Raw genomic sequence first — 25,236 nt, 5'->3', positions numbered from 1 at the left:
AGAGTTGGATGGGCCACCGATGGGCATCAAGTCCAACCCCCTGCAAGGCAGGAATCTCAACTAGATCACACATGACAGATGGCCATCCAACCTCCGAGGAAGGAGAGTCCACAACCCCCTGGGGGAGAACATCCCACTGTTGAACAGCTCTTACTTTCAGAAAGTTCTTCCTGATGTTTAGTCAAAATTTCCTTTTTTTGTTACTTGAAGCCATTGGTTCAAGCCTACCCTCCAGAGCAGGAGAAAACAAGCTTGCTCCATCTTCTATGAGACAGCCCTTCAGATATTTGAAGATGGCTATCATATCTCCCTCTTTTCCAGGCTAAACATACCCAACTCCCTCAACTGGGCCATCTTGATCGCTCTCCTCTGTACAAGTTCCAGCTTCTCAATACCCTTCTTAAATTGTGGCACCCAGAACTGGACATAGTATTCCAGGTGTGGTCTGACCAAGGCAGAACAGAGTGGGACTGTTGCTTCCCTTGATCTGGACAATAGATGGATGAAAATTAAAACAGAAATGGAACCATAAGAACAGCCTGGGTTCTGGATCATCCCATTGACCTATCTCACTGCAGCCTATCAGGTGCCACGACGGGGAGCCAGAAGCCCATTCTATTCCCCTTGCAGTACAACGAGGGGAGCTGGCTGCCCAGGTAACAATGTTTTCCGAGCATGCCCGGGCCAGAAAAACATTGCACAAACCTGCTGTCCCTCCTCTGCAGACACTGTATCTCCCGTACAGACAGTCCTCGGGCCATCTGCGTAAGAAAAACATTTACACAAAAACATCCAATCCGCTTAGCAACCGAAGAGCTGCTGCCTGGGCTCTTCTCTAAAGTCAAGTCTTTGCCCCCAGGGTTGCTTCGCCACACACGCACTCTCGTAAAAAATAAGAGGCGAGGTGGTGGCACCACACCCTCGACCCAGCCCGAGGTGCCACAAACCCCTGTCCTGCGGTGCCCTTTCCAAGGCCAGGGAGGAACCAGAATGGGTGGCAAGCACCTCTCCGGAATAAGACAGTAACGGCCCTGCAGGATTGAGACAGTGGCCCATCTAAGTCCAGCATACTTCTCTCACAGTGGCCAACCAGATACCTCAAGCCAGACCCAAGGGCGGCAGCAGCAACTCTCCCCACCTGCAATTCCCAGAAGCTCATATTCAGAGGCACCCTACCCTGTCTCTGGGTAGTGCCCTGCCTTGTGGGTAGTAGCCATTGATAATCTTACCCTTCAGGATCCAATTTGGTGGCCATCCCTGACACTTGTGGGAGCCGAGATTTTTGGCTGAGCATCTTCTTGACTGTACAAATCAATTGCCCAGAACAGGGGGCGGGGAATCCTTTTTGCTCCGCCGAGCAAGCCAACTGCGACAGATGGGACAACCCACCTGTCAATCCTATGTCCTTATTGACATGTCCTGCCCCAACCCGGTCAAACTGTATTGCACAGGGTTCCTGAAGTAGCTCTGGATTTCTGCCATCAAGCAGTCTGTTTAACTTACAAGGCTGCTCGCCCCCCCCGAAAAAACAACAACAAAACCCTCTATATTGGTGGGGGAAGGCTCAAGACGTCTTTGGCTTTTTCACCTCTGTCCCCCAAAAGTCATTCCTTGAAATCACTGTAGAACTGAGCTTGAGTTCAAATTTTGCCTCAGCTATGACATCATCAGGTGGCCTCAAAGCAGGAGCCGTCACGGCAGTTCCTCCAGATTTTGCTGAGACACAAACCTCATCACCTCTCACCTCTGCCTGTGCCGGTTGGGGCTGACGGGAGCAACATCTGGAGGGTGCCATGTTGGCTACTCCTGTCTTAAAGCAAGCCAGTCTCTCTGCCCACCCTCTGCTGCCTATTTGTAACAGGGCAAGAACAAAACTGGTCCACCTTACAAAGTCGTCGTTGGAACTGGAGCAAGAAAACAGACACAAAGTGCTGTAAGCTTTCGAAACTGCTCTTCAGAATGCTATGCATTAAAACATTATTAGCAATAACCCAGGAGGTGGGAAGGGGTGTGTGGGTGTGCTATTACATTCATACATATATATACCGCCAAGGACATTCTGGTGCAAAGGATTAATAAAGGCACAGAAGAAATATTCAGTTCAACCTCACTGGTTTTTAATGATGCTTGACCTCTCTGCTGCTCTTATCTGGGTTTCTCTTTAACTTTGCTTGGCTCCTACCGTCTTCATATTTACTGGCGATTTTATCTGATGTTGTGTGTGCATATGGATGTGTGTGTGCGCGCGCGTACCCCTTGCTTTCATTTTCCATGGCTTATTGTATTTTTGCAATTCCAGCGGCAAAGCTGCCTCAAAGCAATTTTGCAAAACAAGCAAGCAAGCAAGCAAGCAAGCAAGCAAACAAACAAACAAAAAGGTGGGGTCCATTTATGTATTCAGTTGTCAGATTTCTCTGCAGCCCCCTTCACCGTAAGGTCCCAGGGGTGGGTTTCAGCAACACAATCGTACAATTAAAAACATTTTCTGAAAGAGCAAAACACAGCTTATATACAATTGCAGAAAAATGTTTTAACAACGATTCCATGCAACAGCAGCATAGTATAGAATTAGCCAAAATGGAAGCAGCAGAGTCTCGTAACAGTAACTTAACTACCAAAGACCATAGTAAAGAATTTGGTTATAATTAGAGAAGGGTGAATATTAATTCTGTAAAGGTTTCGCTAACGCTGAACTTGTCTGGGGAGGCCTTTTCTCTCATTCCCGCCACCCTCAAAGGCACATTTGGTGAGGACACAAGAGAGGGCTGTACCTACATTAAAAACTAAGATTTATGATGGCAGCTATCTGGAGCATATGTCCTCATATGCAATGCTATCCGCAGCTGGCATGCATATATGCATACAGGTAAAGAGATAAAAATTGAGCTGAAAGCATTCTTCTTCTTCTTCTTCTTCTTCTTCTTCTTCTTCTTCTTCTTCTTCTTCTTCTTCTTCTTCTTCTTCTTCATTATTCTACGAAGAAGAAGGTGGTATGCACCTCATTTCCATCCGGTTCCACAGCTTACCATTTCCTCCTTATGTGCCCATTCTCTACACCTGAAAACTGAGGCAAGCACGACATCTTTCTCATTATTGGACTGTAGCTCACAAAAGCTTCTGAGCATCATAAATTTGTTGGGTTTAAGGTACTGCCAAGTCCCTGTGTTGCATTTATGAACTAGCAGAGGATGCGGTTTCAGAGTATTCAGTTTGCCTAATTATTCTGCTTTAGCTTCATCCCAAATTAGAGTTTAGTGTACATTGCAGACTGTGTAAATTTGGTAACAGAACCAAATTCTCTTATTTCAAGATTTGAGCAGCATATAATGAAGGCACGCTTTCAGAAGATATTAGGTGGGGGATAATGATTGTTGAAGAGAATTTCTTAAAGTCAGATCTGTTTAGAAAATGAGTTTGATATAAACAGGTGCTGAGTACAAGCCCCTCTACACCTGAGTCAGGATTTACCAATAGAAAGGATGGATACAAGTAAAAACTTTAAAATATGGATATATATATATATGTATGTTTCAGCATGTAATATTTCAGAGGAATATAATCTCTTACTCAGAAATTGAAAGGGATTCCTTCTCTTTGGTGTGAACACATCTATGTTCTCTATTGTGTTCAGGAATATCTCAGCATACATGAGCAATTAAAAGAAGCAAGAGAAGTTAATAATGAAAAACAACAAACATTGATTTGCAAAGACGTTATCGGCTGCTTGTCAAACATGATACAGAGCCAGAACGAATTAGGAAATATAGGGTGAACTGGGCTTAGGGTTCCCACTAAGGTTTTTTTTGGGGTGTGTGTGTGCGGAAGGCACAAGGAGAAGGGAACGACAGAGAACGAGACGGTTGGATAGTGTTCTCGAAGCTACCAGCATGAGTTTGACCAAACTGCGGGAGGCAGTGGAAGACAGGAGTGCCTGGCGTGCTCTGGTCCATGGGGTCACGAAGAGCCGGACACGACTAAACAACCAAACAACAACAACAATGCATAAAATCATTAAGAATTACCCCCCCACACAAAAATAGGAAAGGGGGGATATATGTATTTTTCTATGTGTGGTTGGAGTATGAGGGGTTTTTTTTTAAAAAAAGGAGAAAAATAATATATTTGCAGATTGTGGCCAACTAAGCTGTACTCAGAGTAGACCCATATAAATTGCTGTGTTGTGTCCCATGCTAGTCCTACTCAGAGTAGATCCATTAAAGTACATGAACATGACTAAAGTTGTCGTTTTCAGCGGCTCTCCTCCAAGCAGGACTAGAGTGGGATACAACCCTAAAATTTTTAAGATGAGAAATAGCCCTAAATGCAGTGCTATACTTACTCCCAATACTTATTGTTAGGAGCTGCCCAGAGTGGCTGGGGCAACCCAGTCAGATGGACAGCAAACAAAACAAACAAACAAACAAACAAACAAACAAACAAACAGGGAATGTGATTTGATAGGGGTTCAAATATGGCCTGTGAATCTCCAACCACATCTGCCTGCCCCACACCCTAAATACTATTACTACTACTAATACTTCTAATACTAATAATTAAGGGGCATGACTAACTTAGGTCCATTCATTGCAATGGTTTGTTTCTGAGCAGGACTCAGTCAGACACAACCCAAAACCAGGATAATTTCATGGCTAATTGAATTACATTCCTTAAATATCACAATAAATGTTGGTTACTGTTAAGTTGTGGGTGAACTTATCAGATGACACAGCGATTCTTCAAACAGCTCTTGTTTATTCACAGGCCAGAACAGAACTGAACTGAAGGGTTCAGCCAGCCTGCTTATATAGAGCTCCAGAACAACGTAATTGTAACAACTTTCTGTAACTATCCAATCACTGAACGTTACTTTCAATCCCTTATTTGCATATGTGGACCTGAACTATCTACAGTATCCCCCTGATGGCCCAGGGTGAGAACTTCAGTACATAACAGTTACTGCCAAACGTACAACATGGGTTTGCAATGTTCAATTAAATCAGTTCAGGATATGCATGATGTATTAAAATTAATTGGGGTGCTTGGATAATACAATGACATATATTGAAATACCATATTGATATACGATTGTCACCTGGAACTATTTATTTTTTTCAACAGCACATTGGATATTAATCCAGACCATTGTATGAATAGCTTTGTGAATTTTTCATAACTGTATCCGCTTTTTGTAATACTGGTAGAATTACCTTTTTTGCACTTATTTTCATGTACTCTTAATATTTCCAGGATGTTACATATAACGTGTGTGTGTGTGTGTGTGTGTGTGTGTGTGTGTGTATATATATATATATATATATATATATATATATGCTTTTTAAAAAAAGTAAGAATTGATCAGGTAGAGAGCCTATCCTTAGCTATCATTGAGCTCCTAGACTTGCTGAAAGCAGTTTCCAAGTAATAATAATAATAATAATAATAATAATAATAATAATAATAATAATAATAATAATTTTATTTATACCCCCACCCATCTAGCTGGGTTTCCCCAGCCACTCTGGGCAGCTTCCAACAAAATACTAAAATACAATAATTCATCAAATATTAAAAGCTTCCCTAAACAGGGCTACCTTCAGATGCCTTCTAAAAGTCTGATAGTTGTTTATTTCCTTGACATCTGATGGGAGGGAGTTCCAGAGGGTGGGTGCCACCACTGAGAAGGCCCTCTTCCTGGTTCCCTGTAACTTCACTTCTCACAGTGAGGGAACCGCCAGAAGGCCCTCGGCGCTGGACCTCAGTGTCTGGGCTGGATGATGGGGGTGGAGGCACTCCTTCAGCTATACTGGACCGAGGTCGTTTAGGGCTTTAAAGGTCAGCACCAACACTCTGAATTGTGCCTGGAAACGTACCGGGAGCCAATGTAGGTCTTTCAGGACCGTTGTTATGTGGTCTCGGGGGCCACTCCCAGTCACCAGTCTAGCTGCCGCATTCTGGATTAGTTGTAGTTTCTGGGTCACCTTCAAAGGTTGGCCCACGTTGAGTGCATTGCAGTAGTCCAAGCGAGTGATAACCAGAGCATGCACCACTCTGGTGAGACAGTCTGCAGGCAGGTAGGGTCTCAGCCTGCGTACCAGATGGAGCTGGTAGACAGCTGCCCTGGACACAAAATTGACCTGTGCCTCCATGGACAGCTGTGAGTCCAAAATGACTCTGGTTGATAGTAATCAAGGCAGCCGCTTATGCATTGCTCCGTCCCTCCCAAGGAAAGAGATTTGCACAAAATGTGCATGTGCTGATGTTAGGTGTGCAATTTAGAAACAATTGCTACCATTAAAATAGAAATGCAACACACCTTCCCACACTTGAGGAAGACTGGGACGGTGTGTCTGACATGTCTGACTGCAACCGCTACTAAGCTATAAGATCCACTATCCTGTAATATTACATATGAGCCTGTTCTACTGGTGAAGCCTAGGATGGCAAAACAAGGCAAATATTCCGGAAATCCTTGTCTTAGTCTCTGTGAAAGGATTCTGTAGAACTGTAACAACGCTTCATGTGGATTATTGGACAGATGGAATAGATACTTTTACATGTATGGACCTTATGCATGAACTGACTAGAGAATGAACTGATCCACTGGGTTTTCTGCTTTTTTCATTTAACTCGATGAGACTTCCATTGAAAACTACAATTTGATACAATGAATAGTATACCTTATTTATTCAAAAGTACAGCCGGTTGCGTCTTGTGTGTTTATTGGGTCTGATCTCCAGGCACTAACTATGGATGGGCGGCCTCAAGGCTCTTCCCATTCTCCCATAAGCTGAACTATGGAACTCACTGCCACAAGATGGGCTGTCACATGGGGGATGGAGGAAGCTTGTTTCTCCTGCTTTGGAGGGTCGGGCCCAAATCAATGGCTTCCAGTTACAGGAAAGGAAATTATTATTTTTTAGGGAAGCTTCTTAAGGTTTAATGCTTTATTATGTTTTTGTATGTGCTGGAAGCCACCCAGAGTGGCTGGGGCAACACAGTCAGATGGGTCAAGTACAAATAATAATAATAATAATAATAATAATAATAATAATAATAATAATGTATTACTATTGTTGTTGTTGCTGTCATTATTCCTACTAATCATCAGGAACAACCTTATGACACAAAGACCTGCTTGACAGTGGAATGGACTCCTTTTTAAGCAAAGGTTCGGTAGTCATGGACGTTTTAGCCGAGATCATGTTGTAGGGGTTGGTCTAGATGACCCCTGGAGTCCCCTCCAACCCTACAATTCTATGATTACTATGGAATTCATGGAGACAAAGGCTTGCAGTGGCTATTAGCCATGATGGCCAAGTTCTACCTCCGCTTTCAGAGGTATTATTCCTCTGGTGACCAGTTGCTGGCAATCAGAAGTGGGCAGAGTCCTGCTGGACTTAGGGCCCACCTGGAAGAACGGGATCCACTGGCCTGATCCAGTGGGCCTCTTCTTATGTCTCTAGGGTAAAGGTAAAGAGACCCCTGACCATTAGGTCCAGTCACGGATGACTCTGGGGTTGCAGCGCTCATCTCGCTTTATTGGCCGAGGGAGCCGGCGTACAGCTTCCGGGTCATGTGGCCAGCATGACTAAGCCACTTCTGGCATACCAGAGCAGCGCCCAGAAATGCCGTTTACCTTCCTGCTGGAGTGGTACCTATTTATCTACTTTCACTTTGACGTGCTTTCAAACTGCTAGGTTGGCAGGAGCTGGGACCGAACAATGGGAGCTCATGCCGTTGCGGGGATTCGAACCGCTGACCTTCTGATTGGGCAAGTCCTAGGCTCTGCAGTTTAACCCACAGTGCCACCCGTGTCCCTTCTTATGTCTCTAGCACTGAGGAAAAACGAAACGCACGGCTGCGCATAACGTGCCATTGGCACCGAGAATCTGACAGAACGTTCCCTTCTATATTTGATTTCTCCAAAATGCCACGGAGTGCGAGTTCCTACAGGCTTTATTTTTACTTTATCTTTTTTTAAAGGGCTTGTGGGACATGGGGAGCAGGAAGGTGGGAGGGGGGGGAGGTAGAGAAAGAAAAACCAAAGAAACACCCTCTTGTCTTATGAAACGCTTTCCGAGCTTAACCACTAATCCGGCAGGTTTTCTGAAAAAGGGAGACTCCACCAAGCTGCCTGGGGAGACAGCAAACACCTCCCCCACCATGCTAAAGCAACAGAGAATGCCACACACACCTGGGCATGCAGCAGGCAGGATCTGGGCCAAGCGCAGGCCCCACCCCACCGTTGGGAGGACCCCAGGTGACCCACACAGGCCTATCGCAGCTCAGAATGGGACAGCAGCAAAGCAAAAGTGGGGAAGAGAGAGGGGAAAAATGCTGCAAGACCAGATTCATTCCAGCACGGAAGCCATCCAAGCATTTGATATCTCCTGAAAGTCGTCTAACTCTATGTTCGCTGGCGCTCTGGCAGTCTCTCAAGTCCTCCTAGATATGGATTAGAAGGGTGGGTGGGGGGAAAGCTCTCCATCCCATAAGCCAAAAATGTAATAAAAGCTGCCACCTGTGGTCTTCTCATCTTGCAGCCTTCAAGACCCCTACTTGACCAGAAAGGTCCAATGTTTCCATCCCTTGCCTCTCGAGGTGAAAGGACTATAGGTAGGTAAGACATTGGGGAACAAGTTCCAGGGACTGGATTGGAGAGTCTTTGTGTCAATCAGAGAAGAGGGTGGGGAGAAAACCGGAATTAGTTGTCTGTCCCTGACTCTGGCGCCACCTACTGTTGGCCTCCTTGCCCTCTGCCGCACCAGCCCCAATGGGCACCAGCTGCCATTGAGCGGTCAAGATGCCTTCCAGCTTGGAGGAGACAGGTCTGAATTTCAGCTCATTTTTAGATGAACCACTCCTAGCAAAGTTGAAGGGAGGCCTGTCAGGAGTGCCTCACAGGGACTAGCACCTTAATACCACGTGGAAGAACAGAGCAAGAGGCTCCCAGCTGAAATGAGAGAGGGTTCCTTTTTAGTATTAAAGGGTGTGCCATTTAGTTTCAGACAGAAGCATAGCTGTCAACGTTTCCCTTTTTTAAAGGGAAATTCCTTTATTCCGAATAGGATTCCTCGCAAGAAAAGGGAAAAAGTTGACAGCTATGGAGAGAGGTGCCTCCTTTCCAAGGAGGCCATTCAGAGGAAATCTCATTCCCTTCTATTTCAAGACAAACCTATTTGCGCGTTCGGAAACATAGCCATCCTTTGAAATTCCCGCTTCTCCGAATTTTGCAAGGCAATTCTCCAGCCCATCAATGAGTACCAAAAAAAAGGCATGTAACAGTGTAACGTGTGCACAAAGGCACACATAATAGAATATTAGAACTGTAGGGTTGGAAGGGACCCCAAGGATCATCTAGTCTAACCCCCTTGCAATGCAAGAATATCTTCCTGAAAAGGACATACCAAAAATGCATTCTCTATTAGGGCGGGATTTCTTTGCAAACATGAGTACAGTGCAACCTTGGTTCTCAGACGGCTTAGTTTACAAACAAATTGGCTCCCAAATGCCAAAAAAGTAAGTGTTTCGGTTTTCGAACGTTTTTCAGAAGCTGAACGTCCGACGCAGCGTCCGCTTGAGTGCAGGAAGCTCCTGCAGCCAATCGGAAGCTGCACCTTGGTTTTCAAACGGTTTCAGGAGTCGAACAGACTTCCAGAATGGATTAAGTTCAAGAACCAAGGTTCCACTGTATATTAGGCAAAATTGCTCACCCCAAAATGCACGTTAGGAGAAATTCGTACTCTAATGCTGACAAATTTTCACGAGGCCTTGTTTGTCAGTTGTAAACTGATGTGGAAAACTCTGCTTAAGATGGGGGTTGGGGGTGGGGAAGAAATGAGAAAATTAAACAGGCAGAAATGCCCATCCCTGGAGTGCAGACGGCAGGCCACGAGAAGAGAAACCCAAGGCAGGATTAACACCCTCCGTCACTACCTGCCGACACAGATCTGCCACACTCAGGAGCGAGAGACAGAAGCCCTCTGGCGCATTTTCCTCCAGCTCGCACCCAGAACGAGTCGCAACAGTTTCACGCACGTCTCCAGTAATGCATATGGTATGTGGTCCCCCCCCCATCTCCCTTTGCCCTGAGGCTAGAGTTTATCTCCAGGTTAGGCAGTGGAAGTCTAATGGCAAGGAGAAGGCAGTCCATTTAATCGCATCCCACCCAGTTGGCTAAACTCTCTCTCTGCTTATATTCCAAGGATAAAAAGGTAAGATGACCTAGGCTGCTGGATCAGACCAGTGGCCCATCTATTCCAACACTCTGTTCTCAGAAAGACCAATCAGGCGCCTCTGGGAAACCTATCGAAAAGGATATTGTAGAGTTGGAAGACGTTCGGAAAAGGGCAAGCAAGATGACCAAGGGTGTGGGGAGTGACACCCCCATCAAGAAGAAAGGTTGCAGCTTGTGTGACTTTTTAGGTTGGAGAAAGGGGGAGTAAGAGCATGGTGCTGATAATGCCAAGGTTGAAGGTTCAGTCCCCTTATGGGACAGCTGCAGATTCCTTGGACTAGATCTGGGTTTCCCAAACTTGGGTCTCCAGCTGTTTTTGGACTATAACTCCTACCGTCCCAAGGTAGCAGCAGCAGCGGTCAGGGATGATGGGAATTGTAGTCCAAAAACAGCTGGAGACCCAAGTTTGGGAAACCCTGGACTAGGATAATCTGCAGAGTCCCTTCTAGCTTTACAATTCTATGATTCAAAGAGGTGACGGATAGAAGTTTATAAAATTATACATGTGGCATGGAGAAAGTGGATAGAGAAAAGGTCCTTCCTCCACACAGGCAACGTTAGAACTTGTGGCCCTCCAACGAAGCTGAATGTTGGACAATTCCAGACACATAAAATTAGGTCCTTCATGTAGTACAGCTATGGAACTCCCTGCAAGGAGGTCCCAAGGACAACTGAACTCCCACCACTTGCAACTCCCAGCAAGTGGAATTCGATTTTTGAAAATGACTGGCTGGTAGCCACCGTTAGCCCTATCCTCCATGACTTTGTGCGATCTCCTTTTAAGGCCATCCAATTTTGCCACCATCACTACTACTGGGGCAACTCAGCAGATGTGTGTGGTAAAAGTAAATTCATCACCATCATCTTACAGGAGTCCGGTGCAGTAAGAGAACAAGAAGAGCCCTGCTAGATCTGGATTCTATTCCAACTTCCTCCTATTTCATTGGTGTAGTATAAACACTGACAACTGGGAAACACTGGCCTGCGAGCACTCCAGTTGAAGAACAGCCTTTACCAAAGGTGTCATGGGCTTTAAAGACACTCAAATTCAGGATGCAAGGGAGAAACGTGCTAGGAGGAAGGCACGCTTGGCAAATCCACACCGTGATCAGCTCCCACCTGGAAACCTATGTCCCCACTGTGGCAGGATGTGTGGATCCAGAATTGGCCTCCACAGCCACTTACGGACTCATTGTTAAAACCGTGTTTATGGAAGACAATCTTACTCGGCTACGAGTGATCGCCAAAGAAGAAAGATTTCATTGGCCAACCAGAGGTCTATGGGAAGCTCACAAGCAACAGCACACTCTCTCCACTTGCGATTCCCAGCCACTAGTATTCATGTGAGGACAGGAAGCTTTCTCATACAGAATCAGATTATTGGGCTGCCTAGTTCAGTATTGTCTGCTCTGACTGGCAGTGCTTCTCCAGGGTCTCAGACAGGTGACCCAGCCAGCCCTGCCTGGAGATGTCAGCCACCAAACCTGGGACCTTCCTTGTAGCTCAGTCGGTAAAGCACGAGACTCTTAATCTCAGGGCTGTGGGTTTGAGTCCCAGTTTGGGCAAAAGATTCTTGCATTGGACTAGATGACCCTTGTGGTCCCTCTTCCAGCTCTACAGTTCTGCATTCCAAGGAAGATGCTCTACCATGGAGCTATGGCCCTTCTCCAAATGTTACACAAACCTCCCGCTTGCCACAGCCCTGGCATCTCATCCACAGCCTGCTGTAAATATGTAGGGATGCCAATCCCTAAACAGTCTCGGCCCAGTATACCTGAAGGAGCGTCTCCACCCCATCATTCTGCCTGGACACTGAGGTCCAGTGCCGAGGGACTTCTGGCGGCTCCCTCACTGCGAGAAGCAAAGCTACACGGAACCAGGCAGAGGGGCTTCTTGGTAGTGGCACCCTCGCTGTGGAACACCCTTCCATTAGATGTCAAAGAGATAAACAAATACCTGACATTTAGAAGACAGCTGAAGGCAGCCCTGTTCAGGGAAGTTTTTAATGTGTGACTTTTGATGTATTTTTAATCAAGCCGCCCAGAGTGGCTGGGGAAACCCAGCCAGATGGGCAGGGTACAAATAATAAATTATTATATTGTAATTATTATTATTATTATTATTATTATTATTATTATTATTATTATTATTATTATTATCTCAGGGATCTCGGAGGCTGTCTTCCACTGCGTCAGTTCTAAGCTCGGTACCGTCCGTACTTCCTGGCAGGGGTTCCCTGGGATTTCGGGAAGGGGTGCTGGAGGTGTCGCAGCAGATGTGCCATCTCCATGGAGCGAGCTCCTATCTTGCCTCTTCCTAGCAGGCAGCACCACTCAGCTCCCTCCACGCACAGCTGTAGCCCCCACGCGGCCAGCTGGATTTAAAAGGAACAGGCTTGGCAGGAACTCTGGATGCTGATAAATAAGCAAGGTTCCCCCCCCTCCATTCCCACCCCTTCTGAAGGACAAGCTCAAAGAACTGCGCCTGGTGAGTCTCCCTCCCTCCCTCCCTCCCTCCCTCCCCCCCCCCCTCTCTCTCTCTCTCTCTCTCTCTCTCTCTCTCTCTCTCTCTCACACACACACACACACACACACACACTCTTTGGGGACTCCCAGTTGAGGGTCACCGTCAGAATGACATCAAAAGGACAGCTGTGCTGGGATGCCCAGACTTAAGAGAGGCCGTCCTTGCCTCCAAAAACTGGCCCCGAAGACACCTTTCAATGAGGGCTCGTAGGATAGTTTGTCCTGCTTTATTCATTTAATTTTATTTACTTATTTATTAGCTTTCGGTACTGCCCCCCTCCCCATCATAAGATCTCAGGGCAGCTCACGGAATAAAATAACACAGGATAAAAACAAGTAAATAACTAAAGGCACAAAAGCAAAAACCTCCCCTTCCAACAGGCCTGGCTAGGGAAGCCTTTTAATGTGTAATGTTTTATTATGTTTTTATATGTGTTAGAAGCTGCCCAGAGTGGCTGGGGCAAGCCGGTCAGATAGGCAGGGTACAGATAATAAAATCTATCTATCTATCCAGTTCCATTTTTTCCAAAAAATGTTTAGGGGTACTCCGATCTTGACTCAAGAAAAATCACCATTTTACAGTTCAAATCGGGAAAAATAAATACAGTAAATGGATAAAAGTACAAAGATTCACAAAATGTTTAGGGGTATGCGTACCCCTGCGTCTCTCCAGAAAAAGCACTCTATCTATCTATCTATCATCTATCTATCTATCTATCTATCTATCATCTATCTATCTATCTATCTATCTATCTATCTATCTATCTATCTATCTATTGCCTGCTAAAGGCCTTGCTGAAGAGGAAATGTTTTTGCCTGGCACCTAAAAATATAAAATGAAGGCTGCCGGTGAACCTCCCCGGGAAGACCATGCCACAAATGGGGAGCCACTACAGAAAAGGCTCGTTCTCGTGTTGCCACCCTCTGGACCTCACGTGGAGAAGGCGCACAAAGAAGGGCCTCAGAGGATGAACAGAGAGTCCAGGATGGTTTATATGTGGAGAGGTGGTCCTTCGGGTTTTACAGTCCTGAGCCATTTAAATCATTGCTTCGACTTTGCAATTCCTGGCTAGACCATAATAATAATAATAATAATAATAATAATAATAATAATAATAATAATAATAAATTTATTTGTACCTCACCCATCTGGCTGGGGAAACTCTGGGTGGCTTCTAACAAAGATTAAGAATACATTAAAATGTCACACATTAAAAACTTCCCTTCAGATGTCTTCTAAACGTCAGGTAGTTGTTTTTCTCTTTGACATCTGATGGGAGGGCGTTCCCCAGGGCGGGCGCCACTACCGAGAAGGCCCTCTGCCTGGTTCCCTGTAGCTTTGCTTCTCGCAGTGAGGGAACCGCCAGAAGGCTCTTGGGGTCCCGTTCCAACACTACAGTTCTAGGATTATATTATATTTTATACCCCACTTTCCCCCACAGATGAAAGGCTCTTCCAGACTGGTGGGGCAGGAGCTGCAGGTGCATTCTGGAGCACGCCACTGATGCAACAATAGTGCATTACTAAGGGATTCACGATGGACTGTCCACACATCCTTTCCCTTTGTTAACTGCTCTGTGGTGCTCCCTCTGCCCCCGTGCTGTCTGGAGCACAGCACAACAAAAGCGGGCCAAAAACAAAAATCAAATGAACCGGAAAGTTTTATGGCATGAAAAAGGACAGGATCTCAGCAGGGCACACACATGCTGGAAAATGAAGCAACACATCTGCCCCGCAAACCTCTTGCAGGTGCAAAAACAGTATTGACAGCAGGATCGTGTAAAACAGCCCTGACACCATCATTACAAATTCTCGTGACTGCATGATGAAAAGGATGTCTGGAGGGGCCCAAAAGCTGTCCCTCCCCCAAAGCAGCCCAGGACCATTTAAAACAATAAAATAAAAATAAGGGAGGGAAAGAGAAATCGTCGGGATCCCAGAATACAGTGGTGACCAGTAAAATGGTCTTTACATCCTGCTGGACCCAAGCTGTGGTTGTCCTGTATAGAAGTTGCACAGAATTAATGTTTAATCTCGTGTACAAGATCTCAAAGTCTTGTACATTAGAACAGGAGTGGAGAACCTCAGTCCAGAAGTTAAATGCGGCCCTCCAGGCCTCTCTATCTGGCCCTGGGGGCTCTCTCCAGGCCACACCCCTCACTAGTCATTCTTCATCTCCTCCCAGAGTGTTTTTGCCTGGCTGGAATGTGTCCCTGAGCTCTGATAACATCTCTCACTGGCCTGGATGGTGCGTAGAGAGGGGTGTGTCAGTGTGTGGAGAAACTAGCCTTTTGCACAAAGGTCACGTTTGCATTGATCGCTCTGCCCACATTTGCATCTGCCCCCCCCCCCCCGGGAAGGTTGCCCCAAAGGGACTGCAGCCCTTGAAGTGAAAAACAAATAATTAAAATCCCTCTCCCTTAGACATCTGGAAGGTGGCAGAGAGGCCACAGACAGGCACCCACTCATCCCCTCGCATAGAGGGAACCTGGAATATGCCCTGAAGCAGGTGAGCAAGGTTTCAGAGCTGACAGTGGCTGACCACCCAGCTGATGCTGTAGCTGCGGATTTCCTGCACTGGCAGGGGGGTCAGGCTAGATGGCCTCTGGGGTACCCCCGACTCTTTGATTCCACAGTCCCAGGGCAGATAAAATGACCACAAGGAGATCTGTATAGTTTATGGTGCATGCCTGTACAAAGCAAGCCCCACACAGTTCTGTGGGGCTTACTCAGCACACTGGCTGGGGCTGATGGGCACCAGGTTGGCGAAGGGAACATCTACTGACCAAGGCTGGATCCAACCCAGTACTTATCAGCTGTCTTTCTGCTTGACTAATTGCTCAAGCCTATACAGTGGTACCTCGGGTTAAGAACTTAAATTTGTTCTGGAGGTCCGTTCTTAACCTGAAACTGTTGCTGCCGTGTGATTTCTGTTCTCATCCTGAAGCAAAGTTCTTAACCCAAGGTACTGTTTTTGGATTAGAAGAGTCTGTAACCTGAAACATCTGTAACCTGAGGTACCACTGTATGTGCTTCCTCAGAAATAAACACTGTGCTCGATAGGACTTACTCCCAAGTAAGCTTGGAGTGGGTCCTACAGCTTAGGCTGCCTTTCATTAGAAGGCAGCCCCATTGATAAAGGCAGTACCTATAGATAAGATTAGAAGTGAATCACACACATTTTCTTAGAAATCCCTGAACAACAAGCCTGTTTGGAAAGGTTGATATTTTTATACCTATATTATAGACAAAAGAATGAGACTGAGAGGGTGGCTTTCCTTAGAACCTTCCCCCAACACTAGTGAATTCACCAATAGGCAAATAAATCCCTTTGTGGATGAGGGGGTGGGGGGGAGGCGGGAAGAAATCACACAATCTGATATAAATAAAAGTGGCAGTATTCAGAATCTGGTAGAAAATTCCAATGTAATTCAGGATCAAAAGGAGCCATATTTGGACAGCAGAATTTGAAAGGTAGACTCTCGCGTGAAACTGCTGAATTATAACTCATCAAGAAACTCAGCACTATTCATTTGGGTCTGAATAAAGACAATGTTTCCCTGTATCACTGAAGATCTTAACGCAATTATCTTAGCCGTGCTGAGTGAATCATCACTGGTTTGCTGCTGCAAGGGGTAACTGCGCATATTTCACATACATTTAAGCACCAGCTCAATTATCACCAACTGCACTTTTTTGTTTGTTGGTTTTGCATCTCATTGCCTTTCAACTATCACCTAATTCAATTATCACCAACTGTACTTGTCTGGATCTCATTGCCAATCATCTCCCACCTTACATTCCACTCCTTTCTTTGTGGCCTGCCCTACCTCCAGCTGCCAGCTGAGATTTCGCTTCATCCACCTGACAGCATGGACTTCTTAAAGTCCACAAAAGCTTCTGCCACAATACATACATTGCATAGGCGCGAACTCCTAGGGACTGAGGTCCCTCCAACCCCCCCCCAAAAAAATATTTGAGAGGGCTGGGCTCCCCCAAAGGTGATGGGCGTTGCCATTCAAATGGTGAGTGTGCACCATGTCTTGTGATCGATTATGTGCTTACCTGCCTCTCCCAATATTTTATTCAAGTCGGCACCCCTGTAAAATTCTTAGTCTGTAAAGTGGTGCTGTGGTCTAAACCACTGAGCCTAGGGCTTGCCGATCAGAAGGTAGGTGGTTCGAATCCCCGTGACGGGGTGAGCTCCCGTTGCTCAGTCCCTGCTCCTGCCAACCTAGCAGTTCAAAAGCACGTTAAAGTGCAAGTAGATAAATAGGTACTGCTCCAGTGGGAAGGTAAACGGCATTTCTGTGCGCTGCTCTGGTTTCGCCACAAGCGGCTTAGTCATGCTGGCCACATGACCCGGAAAGTCTGTCTGCGGACAAACGTCGGCTCCCTCAGCCAATAAAGCGAGATGAGCGCCGCAACCCCAGAGTCGTTTGCAACTGGACTTAACTGTCAGGGGCCCTTTACCTTTTTAAAGTGACACAGGGCTCCTTGATGTTTTGCCTGCAACAGACTACTGCAGCTGCCCCTCTAGAAATAGTAGATTCATGTCAAAGTGACTATACGGCTACCAGCTCAGCTTTAAGAGTGGATCAGACAAATTCAAGACGATCAGTGGCTTCAGCTGTTTCTGAATACCATTTGCGGGGGAGCAACAGCAGAAGAGAACAAGGGCCATCATGTCCTGCCCAGAATCATCTGGTTGGCAACTGTGGGAAGAGAAGATGAGCCAAGCTGGATCAGGCCAGAGGCCTGCCATAGCCCAGAGTTCTCACAGGAACCAGCCATATACCTATGGGAAACCCCCCACAAGCAGATCCTACTGCAACAGAATTCAGGTACAGATGTGTTCTGCCTCTGACAGTGGAGGAAGACCGTAGACTTCATAGCTAGTAGCTAGTGATAGCCGTCTCCTCTGTGAACTTGTCAAATCCTCTTTTAAGGAGGATAGTTACCTTTTGTGGGAGCAACTTTATGTTCTGAGAAACTGGCACAGACAGGCCTCTAGTCTCATACAGCGGGATGGTTCTGGTTCTTCTTATCTTTTTTTACTGAATAGGAGATGCTCTGTTCATTCCTCCACCTCCTAGCAGCTTCGATACACCAGTCAAATTGCATTTAGTTCATCCAAAGTGAGGTCAAATCCCTGCCACGAGTGCTACCATGGAGAAAGCCAACTTTGCCCATACATGGGAACAGGAAGCTGCCTTATACCCAGTTGGACTCTGGTCCAATATTCTCTCCATTGGTCACCAGCAGTTTTCCAGAGTTTCAGATGAAGGAGAGTTCCAGTCCTAGCAGGAGATGCTGGGGATCGAACCTGGGATCTTCTGCATGCAAAGCAGATGCTCTAATCGCTGAGCTATAGCCCTGTGTTTGTATGGATCACACCAATTGTGACTGTGGAACAGTGGCGTAGCGTGGGTTGTCAGCACCTGGGGCAAGGCAAGTAATTTGTGCCCCCTAACCTGTGGATTTTAGCAGGGGGCAGAGAGCTGCGAGTGCGAGCGCCCCCCGATGTTGCGCCCGGTGCGGCCGGCCCCCCCTGCACCCCCACGCTACGCCACTGCTGTGGAAGGGTGATGGGGGAGAAATAGGGGGCCTTGGTTAATCCCTGCTCAGAAAATTTCAGAACACCACTGCCCTAAACACATATCCACTCAAACTGTTTGTAGCTCTGCTTCAAAGGACACTGAAGAGTCCTTGAACTTGACTTCTCATGCCTTGCTCTCAAACATAGAGGTGTGATCACTGCTATTTGAGACTCTAAGGGGCTAACATGAGGGAAGTGCTTTAGCCTGCAACAAATAATCCGTGCACTCAGAAATCACACATGTCACACAGAATGCACATGTTAAACATGCACAGTTAACACACCTGGCTGGCGCACGTTGGGACTGATAGGATGGAAAGGAGGGAGCCCAACAGTAGGTGGCGCCAGAGCCAACAGCAGGCAAAATGAATTCATTCTAGTTTTGTCCCCATCCTTTTCCCCTGCTGAGTTCTGCAAGGGCAACACTGAGATTAAGGAGGAGAGGGAAGCTGACAGTCAGGTCCACCTCTTGGACTGCTTGTAGGTCAGATGGCAGGCAGGCAGAGTCGTGTGAAATCACAGCGCTTCAACTCTCAGGGCCAACCCCATCCCCATGCAGCCTTGCAGCAGGCATGCGCACAACAACAACAACAAATGAAGATTGGATTGTTTGCTTTAAAAGCCATGGGTTGGTGCTGGTAAGAAAAAACAGCTGCAGGGGGTTAGGGCTTGGGGAGGAAGGAGGAGGTATCTAGGACTAGTTGCAACACCCAAAAAACTCCTGCAACAAATGCAAAAATGGCACTTGCGAACTTGCAGCAGTTGCACAAAGAGCCCACCTTCCTGCAGGTGCCTTATTTAGCACCGCAAGGAAATTCATCCAAGGCCCCTTGTGCAAAATGTATTGCAAGGAAATGGCTTGTTGAGAAGCTGTGGTGGGGAGAGGGGTGCTTTAACCCTTTCTCACCCGCTTCTTCATTTGCTCTGAATTGCTCTCACACAGTCCTCTATGAAGATGGCAAAGGCATGTTTTTTTTGGGGGGGGGGCTCTGTAGGGAGGCAAGAGCACTGGGGAGGCAGTTTGGAAAGACATGAAGCAGGCAGCAAGTGAGGAAAAGGGTTAACTGCACACCCATAGGCTGCCTTTGCATTCTAAATTCACACACCCCTCTTTTTTTCTTAGAAAAAGCAGCCTCCAGGCATCTCTTACATGTGTAGCTCCACCCTAAGCTGGTCACAAATCTACAAGTCAAAGAAGCCATGCATTATCATCACTATTTGGAGAAGGACCATAGCTCAGTGGTAGACAGTGCATCTGCTTGGCATGCACAGTCCACTCCCTAATAACTCCAGGTAGGGCTGGGGCTGTCCCCTGCCTGAAACCCCGGAGAGCTGCTGCCAGTCAGTGTGGACAACACTGGCTAGATGGACCAATGGATCTGACTCAAGATAAGGCAGATCCCAAGGTTTCTATGTCGGAAGGGAAGGGTGGTAGAGCACCTGCCTTGCATACAGAAGATCCCAGTTCAATTCCCGGCATCTTCAAGTAGGGCTGGGGATGTCCCCTGCCTGAAACTCCGGAGAGCTGCTGCCAGTCAGTGTCGACAACATTGGCTAGATGGACCAACAGTCTGACTCTGCATAAAACAGCTCCCTACATTTCCATTATGAAGGAGATTTGACATCTCTACTCCACCTTTTCCCTGCACTGAAAATCAAACATAAGGCGTCTTGAAAATAAATACAGTGGTACCTCGGGTTACATACACTTCAGGTTACATACGCTTCAGGTTACAGACTCTGCTAACCCAGAAATAGTACCTCGGGTTAAGAACTTTGCTTCAGGATGAGAACAGAAATCACACACTGGCAGCGCAGCGGCAGCTGGAGGCCCCATTAGCTAAAGTGGTGCTTCAGGTTAAGAACAGTTTCAGGTTAAGAACGGACCTCCGGAACAAATTAAGTACTTAACCCGAGGTACCACTGTATGACAAAATACAGTAAGACAAAATACACAGCATTTCTCCCCCCCCAACCCCACAGCAGCCTAAAAATGTCATCACTAAGGCTCAAATTAAAAGAATGTAAAGCTTTAACAAGCATTTGGTGAGACATACCTCTCCTGGATTGGTGAAGGGCTCTTCTGCTGTGTACTGCATAGCTGAGATAGCTCACCTGGTAGAGCATTAGACTCTTAATCTCAGGGTTGTGGGTTTGAGCCCCACATTGGGCAAAAGATTGGGCGTTACATGGGGTTGGACTACATATGACCCTAATGGTCCCTTCCAACTCTACCATTCTATGTCCTGTATATTATGCCCCAGAATCAAATAATCAAAAATAACAAGATCCCACTTACAACTTTAGAAAGAGGAAAAGATTATTTCTTCCACTTGTGTAGGTCACAACCAAGTTTAGAACAAGCATGGCTGCTGGGTCAGGCCAATGGCTATCTAATCAGGCCAATGGCTATCTAAGTCCAGCATTCTGTTCTCCCAGTGGCCCACCTGAGCAGGACAGCAACTCACCCCACCTGCAATTCCCAGAAATTGGTATTCAGAAGAATACTGCCTCTGGCTGTGGAGGTACAGCCTACCCATTGTGGCTAGGAGCCATCAATAGCTTTATCCTCCACACATTTGTCTTTGAAAGCCACCCAAGTTATTTGCCATCTTGGATTCTTCAAGTTAATCATCAACCCAAATCAGCAATCTATGGTTAATTATGCATGGTAAACCACAAGCTGGATAAAGCATGCAAGCCAAACATTTTTTATGCTATTTCTCTCACTGCAAATAGATTCACCCTGCCTCTGCCCAGGTCGGGGAGAAAACCAGAAGCCTTAACAGGTGCCCCCCCCCAAATAGAACCCCCCTCCCGATAAATGTATTTTGTCCATTTCTGTGGCTTCTGGGATTTCACCCTTCTTCTGTGCCCACCCACTCTTAAAGCATGAGGTCTAGAAACTTGACTGATGCTTTTTAAACGAAATGTAATATTTGAGCCGTGTGCACGCGGTGAACGGGGTGCAGAACAATCACATTCCTACAGCTCTACAAAACAGATAGGCCTACGGTGCAGTTTAAAGTCCCGCAATTGCTTGCCTCAAAACAGGCACCAATCCCCCAAAGAAATCAGACTTGTCCACAGCTTTAATTCGGACCATTGCTAAAGCAGCTTTGAATGTCACAGGTAGCCAAGAGTTTTTAACTAGGTAGGAAAACCCTTCCATCTGGAGAACACCAGAGATTGGTAGTGACAGGCGACAATCCCATTCTTCAGTTATCTACTGCAATGCCACAAGGAGGTTAGCAAAGAGTGGCATTGGGAGATAGGAGAATTTCACAGCTCCCTCTCTTTAGATCTGTTGCAAAGACACACACTACGAGTCCAGCTACTTTTGGATGGGGTAGCAGATGCTGTTGCAAGCAGCCCAAGAACAGAAAACCTCAAGCCAATGAACTGAGCCAAGTTGACTCAAAGGGCCCAAAAGGGGTCTCCCTCAAAGGATATACAACAGGGCCCTTAGACATTGCCCTTGCAAACTACCAGACACCATAGCTTCTTGCTTGGCTTCTCTTGAACGCTACAGAGTGTGTCAGCACATAAAAAGAGCCTTGCTGCTGGAACAAGCTGGTGGCTCGTCTAGTCCCTCAATGTGCTATCACAGAAGCCAATCAGAAGCCCATGGGAAGCCAGCGAGCACGACCCAATCACAACAGCACTCTCCTCACCTGCGACTCCTAGGCAACACTGCTTCTGGCAGTGGCAACAGAATATTTTTCTTAGATTACATTTTGCCGGATGAGCAAGCACAACAAGGCACCCTTCTGGAACCCAGACGAATGAATCAAGCTGCGCAGAACCTCCGAATTCTTCAGTGTTACATCAGCACTGGCTTCCAAGTGGGATTTGCTTCTATCGACAGGGAGCGACTTTAGCAAAACTTGAGCATCGTGGGTGTTCGGCGGCAAAATACTAACAGTGTAAGTGGGGAGTTAACTGCACAGACTCCGAAAGCTTGAGAGATGCACATTTGTGCGAACAAACAGCACAACCCTTGCAGTATACACAAGCCCCAGGAACTGTCTGCTATTCCTCTCCCCGGCACCCAATTTTCTGCAAGCCTGGAACCACATCAAGTTCCTTCCCCCTTCCACAAGAAGTGGTATTGTCCACAATAAAGTGAACAAGAGTTAACACACTCTGAACAGCATTTAGAAAGACTCAGAGGACAGAATGGGTAGCAGAATTCACGTTTGGGTTAAGCAAAGTTGGAAGTACAACAGGTGGCCATCAAATTCACAATCTTATCAGCCCTGGTGCCCAGCTCTTAAACCAACTGAAAACAAAATAAAACCTTATTTTGCAAAAGTTTTTTATTGAATTGGCTTTAAAAGCAGAGGTCTTCACTTCTAGTCCTTGCTCATTTTTACTTAAAAAATATAAGTTACAATGGATTTTATTGCATTTAGAGATTATAAAGTTCACTCAGAGAGATTGCAGAGCAATCACCGTTTTATCAAGGCTAATAATATTAACTTTATTTTGCAGGGTGTGTGTGTGTGTGTGTCAGATTTTCCCATGAAACCACACCCTCTGTTCCGAAAACTGCTCTACAATAAGTTCTCATTCTTGTTCATGAGAGCCATTCGCCAAGGCACTCTGGCTAACATACATCAGGTTATTTCATGCCACAATGATCCCTCAAGGTAGGCCAACCTGAAAAAATCACACCAGCATTTCAAGTCAGGCCCTCTGTCTGCTGCCCATGTTCCAGGAGTCAAAGACCATCAATTAAATAAAATAACACAAATCAGCTTCTGGTGCTAATGTGCTCACAGCACCGTAAGCCCTATAGAATTCAGTGGGAATTCTTCTGTCGCACTGAATTCAATGGGGCTTACTCCCAGGAAAGTGACCAGAGGATTCTAGCCTGGGAGACCTACAGCCTTGACACGCTTTGGAGCTTCAGTGAAGGGGTTCTGACGGGCAAGAACCCCGATGTTGGGATAGGGAACGTCACAGCGAGGGGGGGGGACAACCACAGCAAGACTGCCCTTGAGCGTGTGCAGAAGGCGCCCACGCAGCCTCCCGGTGGAGGTCTAGGATTAGATCTCTAGGCTGCTTCGAGTCCCGAAATACTATTGCCTACAAAAGGACGACTTTTTAAACTAAACGTGCGTTTGCAACTAAGAGCAGAGCAGCGCGCCTCGCTCGCCAACCCTGGCTCCTCGAAGGGACGGAGCCCGCACCAGATAGTTCCCAGAAAGAGACCCCGTCCAGGCAGCAGGGTCTGATGAGGTAGGCAAATGGGACCTGCTCGGGGTCCCAATCCCCCTTCCCGAGCAGGGCGAAGCCAGGCAACACGACCAGGGAGGAAGAGGGAACCCCGACAGCTCCGTCTCCGCCGCTGCTCGCAGACTGGCTGGCTCGGCGAGGCTGGCGCTTGCTCCGGCTGCCGGCACCTGCTGCAAGCGAGGGCGGCGTCGGCAGCTCCCGGCGGCCCCTAGCTCTCCACGGCCGGCGAGCCGGGCTCGGCTTCTCCTCCGCCTTCCCTCCCACCCCGTCGCGGCGCCCGCACTCACAGCCAGTTGCTGGCGTTGGCCGAGAAGGCGGCGAGGATCAGCAGCAGCAGCGAGCGCAGGAAGTAGCGCGGGCTCATCCTGGACGGCGCGGCCGGGCGGGCGAGCGCGGACAGCGGGGCAGCGGGAGGCAGGGCCGGCGTGGGGCCGGCGGCGTCGGGCCGCAGCGCAGCCGGACCCGCGGCCGCGCGGGCTCAGGTGCTGCTGCTGCCGCGGCCGCCCGGCGCTCCGACCCGACGGCTCGAGCAGCAGGGCGCAGCCGGGGCTGATGCGCCGGCGGCAGCTGCGGAGCCGGACTGTCAGCTCGGTCGGGAGCTCCCGGGATGGAGCGGCGGGCGGGCGGGGCGCGGCCCCAGGAGGCGGCTCTCGGGGCGGGACCGGGACACCCCTGAGGCGGAGCGCGCGGCGCCCGGGAGCCGCCTCGCCTGCTGCCGTCCGCGTCCCGGGCCGGCCCAGCGCGGCCCGAGGGGGCTTACTCGGGAGTAAAGCGGCGCGGAGCCCACGCGCGGGCTACTCCCGAGTAAGAGAGCGGGCGTCCGAGGAGGCGATCTTCCCCGAGCAAGTCTGAATTATGTCTTTTTCCAAAGCACATTTCTCTTCTTTCTCGTTCTCTTTCCCTGCAACCGGAGCTCTTCTGGGTTATTCTGGAAATGCACTAAGCATTCTGCACTAGCTCGGAGAAGCCCTCTTCCTTTTATTTCACCGCGTGTGTTTTCTCAAAGGGGAAGTGGTTGCCTGAAGCCTCTCCCATCAATCTGCCTTGGAAGTCCAAACTTCCTGGATGTGGATGCAGGGACTTCTTAGCCTGGGGAATAGGGCACTCTGTGCATGATCAGAGGTGCTTTTGTTCGCTTCCTACGGTTATAGAGCTGACAGCTCTGGCAGGGAACACAGCTTTAAAGGACGAGCTAGGGGGATGGCTAAAAGAGCAATGGTCTGCTTGCTATGTGAGCTCATTTATGAAATGCTGTGGGTTAAACCACAGAGCCTAGGACTTGCCGATCAGAAGGTCGGCGGTTCGAATCCCCATGACAGGGTGAGCTCCCTGCTCCTGCCAGCCTAGCAGTTCGAAAGCACGCCCCAAAGTGCAAGTAGATAAATAAGTACCGCTCCGGCGGGAAGGTAAATGGTATTTCCATGTGCTACTCTGGTTCGCCAGAAGCGGCTTAGTCATGCTGGCCATGTGACCCGGAAGCTGTACGCCGGCTCCCTCAGCCAATAAAGCGAGATGAGCGCCGAAATCCCAGAGTCGGTCACGACTGGACCTTTACCTAACTGTTTATTAAGGGATTGGGACATAAACTGTACTGTACTACCTTCTCAGCTGTGAAATGTGTTTGGTGTAGAGCT

The 25,236-nt window shown here is 47.6% G+C and overlaps 1 protein-coding gene across 2 annotated transcripts in view; it reads right to left on the bottom strand.

The window, feature by feature from the left end:
• The window catches only part of WNT4 (Wnt family member 4), a 52,136-nt gene extending 28,144 nt beyond the window's left edge, over nt 1-23,992 (bottom strand). The window contains exon 1 of one of the 2 annotated variants that reach the window (XM_081201652.1): nt 23,890-23,992. In XM_081201652.1, coding sequence (XP_081057778.1) covers nt 23,890-23,966 — 77 coding nt within the window. In that variant the 5' untranslated portion in view covers nt 23,967-23,992. Of the gene's footprint in view, nt 1-22,035; nt 22,055-23,889 lie in introns of those variants that run through there. The other variant, XM_081201653.1, reaches the window with a different exon arrangement.
• Between the last annotated feature and the right edge of the window lie 1,244 nt (nt 23,993-25,236).

This window comes from Podarcis bocagei (genome assembly GCF_964188305.1).
Source record: "Podarcis bocagei genome assembly, chromosome: 7".
In the NCBI taxonomy this organism is placed as follows: domain Eukaryota; kingdom Metazoa; phylum Chordata; class Lepidosauria; order Squamata; family Lacertidae; genus Podarcis; species Podarcis bocagei.
Note: the sequence above shows the minus strand (reverse complement) of the source record. Positions and strands in the feature narration are given on the sequence as shown.